This window comes from Denticeps clupeoides, chromosome 18 (genome assembly GCF_900700375.1).
Source record: "Denticeps clupeoides chromosome 18, fDenClu1.1, whole genome shotgun sequence".
NCBI lineage: Eukaryota > Metazoa > Chordata > Actinopteri > Clupeiformes > Denticipitidae > Denticeps > Denticeps clupeoides.
In genome coordinates this window covers 5946191-5951200 of record NC_041724.1, presented here as the reverse complement: position 1 = coordinate 5951200, position 5010 = coordinate 5946191, and the positions used below count along the sequence as shown (strand labels likewise).

General features: G+C 42.9%; 1 protein-coding gene across 1 annotated transcript; it reads left to right on the top strand.

The window, feature by feature from the left end:
* The first annotated feature begins 365 nt into the window (after positions 1-365).
* LOC114768080 (integral membrane protein 2A-like) lies at positions 366-4768 on the top strand. The gene is made up of 6 exons (XM_028960169.1): positions 366-528; positions 1296-1430; positions 1512-1691; positions 2025-2135; positions 2478-2622; positions 2787-4768. Exons 1-6 carry the CDS (start codon positions 457-459, stop codon positions 2873-2875), a joined length of 732 nt encoding a protein of 243 aa, XP_028816002.1. The 5' UTR covers positions 366-456; the 3' UTR covers positions 2876-4768.
* Positions 4769-5010: the final 242 nt, after the last annotated feature.

Here is a 5010-nt window from a genome sequence, read left to right as displayed (position 1 = left end):
GATCAACCTTTATTAATTTTAAATTAATTTAGTTCGGTTCATTTTCAGCTTTATGCGTCATTTTTTAAGATAGTAGGTCAGTGGTGTTTTGCAATATGTTATTGCAATAATTTTTAGTTCCTTACTTATAAAATAAAAATGATCTGATTTAGATTCCGACAAACCTTTTTTAAGGTTTAGGTTTAGCTTTTTGCTTCGGAATATAAAATTGTGTAAGAAAAACGAACATTAATCGACTGGGTCAATTTATAGACTGAAAATTTTTCTACATTTATTTTTTATACATATATACTTTATCGACATCAGCCTTTATAATGTATAGTTTACTGCGCACGGGGGGCGTGGCGCCGGGCCTCACGTGACCGGAAGTCGCCGGCGCTCCTGAAGAAGTGCGTCACCGCGCCGAGGAGCCCGACGCCCGTTTCGGAGTACGGCCGTGTACGCAGTCGCTGCACCATGGTGAAAATCGCCTTTAACTCCGCGTTGGCGCAGAAGGCCCTCGGCAAGGTGGAGCTCGTCTCTGAGAAGGTGCGACTGACATCCTTTTCCAACGCCCGTCGCTTTTGTCGTCATGCGCGGCGCCGCCGCCGCTGTAGGCCCCGGCCGCTTTACGTAACGCGACGTAAGCGCATTAAACGTTTGTTCGCGTCTGTGAAACGTCCAGTCTAACTCACCGGTTGCACGGCTGCGTGCATTATTCATTCGTAATCCCAGTTCGTTGAGAAGCAATAAATAGGCATTGACGATTCAGTCGAACCCACGTCTGCCGATGCACCAGACGCGGTGCTGGCGAGAGTTTGGCACGTTTCGTTGCTGCTTTACTCTGTCCTGCCGCTTTCAGATTTTACTAAAGTCACTTAGCAAAGCGAATTTTTTTCCCTTAAAATTCTTTACGTTGACACAGTTGGGCAGGGCTGCACGATTATGGGCGAAATGATAATCGTCATATTTTGTATCAATATTGTAATCACGATTATTATTTTATAATAATAACTTTCTATTATAAACATTAAGTTAACAGGGATTTCAGATTTTTGGCGATTTAAAAATACAACAAGTGTATATCTATGGTGTATATATCTAATAGGGTTGCCAACTTTTTTTTGATTGCGAAGCATCATTCCACTGGAACTTCTCTCTGAATGTGCACAGATATTCTTTCATTAACACACATTTCCAGCTACCAGAGTCATTTGCAATGTGAACAATAAATAATAAATTGAATGGTAATACATAATTATTTAATAGTATTCAATATTAATTGCAAGCATATTTTCTTAACTCTTAATGCTAAGGACCCAGAGACGGCCTCTGTCTATAACCATGAGAGCTCCACCGGGCGCTGTCTGCTCACGCTGCTTGGACTGGCCTTCATCCTGACTGGCCTCATTGTTGGCGGGGCCTGTGTGTACAGGTATTTCACTCCCAAGGTAAGAGCTGCAGACCTGTCTATTCCATCAAAGCCGCTCGTCAGCCGCTTTCAGTCCATCCTTTTTCCCCTCCATGAGTAGAAGCTCTACCACGGAGCCATGCATTTCACCGAGATGGACAACGAGGACGTGAGGGAGCCGTACTACCTGCCCCGCATCGATGAGGAGGTGGAAATCCGGGACAACATCGCCATCATCAACGTGCCGACACCCCGCTTTGGGGAGGGCGACCCTGCTTACATCCTTCATGACTTTCAAAGGGTAAGAATGTCTCTTCGAATACACCAGGGTCATTCTTTTAGCAATCTATGAACTTTTCTGTTGCATTTAGTCACGTTGAGAATACATTTTAATAGACTGTTCTTGTGTGCTGCAGGTAGTGGAATCAAATCTTAAAACAATCACTATGGAGTGTTTTGTGTCTTAGATTGCATAGTACTGCTAATATATATATATATATATATATATATATATATATATATATATATATATATATATATATATATATATATATATATATATATATAGTTTAACCAACACAGTTTAACCAACTAGAGATTTGAAGGTTTTTCTGAAATTCTTGTCTTTGAGCAGAAACTGACTGCATACCTGGACCTGAACATGAGGACTTGCTTTGTTATCCCGCTCAACACTTCGGTGGTCCTTCCCCCCCAGGACCTCATGGACCTCTTCATGCAGCTCATGGTAAGTATGCACTGACTGTCCTTTTTTTTTTTTTTTTTTTTTTTTGAATGACCGGAATAAAGGAAAAGTTAATCTCATCCTGTAGAACCATTCACAAAATGACCATTAGATGTCGCTATACAAACTGAATAGTATAGCAATGGACTTACTGCTCTCTCGTTTATCAGATGCCCTTATCCAGAGTGTCTTACTATCAGTAGTTACAGGGACCCCTGTGACTTTGGGGTCTTCTGGTTCAGCATTAATCAGCCTTAACAGGAGCAGGCAGCAGGTTCTATTGCAGTTGTTTTGCATCGTGTGACGTTGTGAACAGAATAATAAGAACTGATGTTGTGTTGACAGTCTGGCTCTTACAAGACGTACCTGGTGCATGAGGACCTGGTGGTGACGGAGCGCATCGATGACGTGGCGCAGCTGGGGTTCTACATCTACCATCTGTGTGATGGGAAGGAAACATACAGGATGCAGCGTCGCTCTGAGCTTATGGGTAAAAAAAATAAAAAAAATAATGATAATTCAAAGTGATTAGCATCGTGTTCTCTGACTTGAGTATGTTATTCTCATATATTTGATCTCAATTGATCGTTCTGATTAATGCAGCCAGCGTTATTTTGTGTTTCATTAGTTGTTTTCTGGTTCCCCCTTCTAAAGGAATCCAGAAACGTTCCGCAGAGGACTGCTTCACCATCCGCCATTTTGAAAACAAGTTTGTGACCGCCACCAAGATCTGCAAGCCCTGAGGTCGATAAAGGGCGCACAGGAGGGAGGCAAGCGTAGCTGAGCTGGGCTTCCCCTCTCCACCTGTTCCAGGGGTCGGGGGTCAGCCAGGTGAGCGTGAGAGTAGGAGAGGGGAGGAGAAGGGCTGTCTTTCACCTGCTGCAGGAGACGTTTGGTTACAGAGGCATTTCTTCAATATATATAAATATATATATATTTTTGGTCATTGCGGATTCCGTTTTTTTTTTTTTTTTTCCCCTCCTATCCTTTGGTTTCCAAATGTAACAAGCAGATTTTTCTCCTGCTTAATATAGATTCTAGTACATCCCGACCTCTGGCTCTGATTGGCCAGAGGGTTTATCAGATCCGCCTGCTACCCTAACTCTCAGTGTTGCGTCCTGTGTACTGCAAGAGTATTCTTACTGGAAAAATCAACCCCTGAGTTGCTGTAGATTAACCCTGTCGTGTGACTGGAGGCGAGTGGCCGCGGGTCTCCCTCCCCTCCGCGGCCCCTCGTGTTGGTGCTGTGGGTCTTCAGGCTTTTTCCAGCGCCCATAATATCAGCGTACGTACTGTAGTGGTCTGCTTTTAGATGAATTTAAAGTAATTTATATGGTTCCGTTAGTACGTCCAAACCCCAGGTGGCATCTTGCTTTATGCTCATGTCCTTCAATGTTGACCGCTTATTTGCCCCTAGTGGCTGTGTCTTGTGTTTAAAAAGGAAAAAAAAAAAAAAATCTATGAAGCTCATTGTTTCCCTGTGATGTGTATGTGTGGGTTTTTTTTTTGTTTTTTTTTTTTTTTTAAAAGAGGACGTCCCACAGATGTTGCCGCTTTGGACAGAAACCACCCGTTAAATAAGCACACCAGCTTGTAACTGGTGCAGTGCAAACCGAACGACTTTCAAGTTCCTCACACCCGCAAAGTCCTTCCAGTAAATGTACTACGCCGCCCCGAACGGCCAATCACACGCTTTCTCTCTCCCGCCCTCCCTTGGCACCGTCTCCTCCGCTCGCCCCTCGGATGTGTTAACCCGCACATGTGAGGGAGCCCTGAACTCGTGGGCGACTCACTTTCGCAAGTCGCCTTCCGTCGCTGCCTTGCGTCGTCCTCTGACAAAAGGATGCAGCAAAGCAACACGTTGGACCGGAAAACCGAAACGATCCAAAAATATGTAATAATTAGTACAAGTTGGCCGTTTGATTATCATTAATAATTAGAACACTGGGCCATGCGGTGTGGTTTCTGTAAAAAGACACACACTCACAACACAATTTCTAGTGGTATGTGTATTATCCTGGCATGCTCATGAAGTGTGTACTGTGCTTTACGAATTCGTATAAATGCGGCAAGGAGAAAATTGCATTTCAAGTATTCCATGTAGCAGGCATCATCATCTTCAGCACGTCGGCTCTTCTTACGGTGCAGCGTTTTCCTGTGGCGTCTGTGCTCAAGACGGTTAATCTGGGCACCATTTTTTTTTTTTTTTCCTCCCCTCCTTGCGAACGCAAATTAAGGACTTGAATACTGATCTATTCCTCCTGTTAGCAGGCAACGCGGGCTCTTAACAGCTGAGCGTTTATTTTACTAGATAAATGCGAATGAGACCCCTGCGCTCCGGCCTGAATGCTACTGATGAAGTTGTCCTGCTGGCGCTGCGCTCCCAGTGCTCCCTCCCTTGTTGATTCGATGTCCAAACCTCCGATTTGAAAGTGTGGGGGATATTTTTTATTTCATTTTATTTTTGGTGGGGAGCACAATCGTGAGTGTGTTGATCGGGGGTCCACAGGCCCCTGGGAGAGAGGAATGGTGAAATGGTTTTAAGAAGCATGAGATGATGATGTATGTGAACCCATTGAATGAGATGACGTTTGTAATTGTGCATTGTCAAAATAAAGACGCCTTTCTTTAAAGAAGAGTGTTGCAAGTTTTCTTTGGTAGTAACGACAAAACCGTTTTCTTCTTTGATGTCATTTTCTTTTGTGCCTTTGTTATGTGCCAGTTCTGATTCAACATGCCATATATATATATATATATATATTATTAATTTTTTTTTTTTTTTTTTTTTTTTTTTTTTTTTTTAAAGGTAACACCAACCAGTGGTTTCATTAGTTATTTATTAGTTAACACATTTTGTGCAATAATTAACAACTCTACT

Excerpts from the sequence above, each read along its gene's own strand:
- LOC114768080 (XM_028960169.1), top strand. The coding sequence starts at position 457 with ATGGTGAAAATCGCCTTTAACTCCGCGTTGGCGCAGAAGGCCCTCGGC. Across the intron at positions 1,431-1,511 it reads ACAGGTATTTCACTCCCAAG|AAGCTCTACCACGGAGCCAT; the intron begins GTAAGAGCTGCA and ends CTCCATGAGTAG. Across the intron at positions 1,692-2,024 it reads TCCTTCATGACTTTCAAAGG|AAACTGACTGCATACCTGGA; the intron begins GTAAGAATGTCT and ends GTCTTTGAGCAG.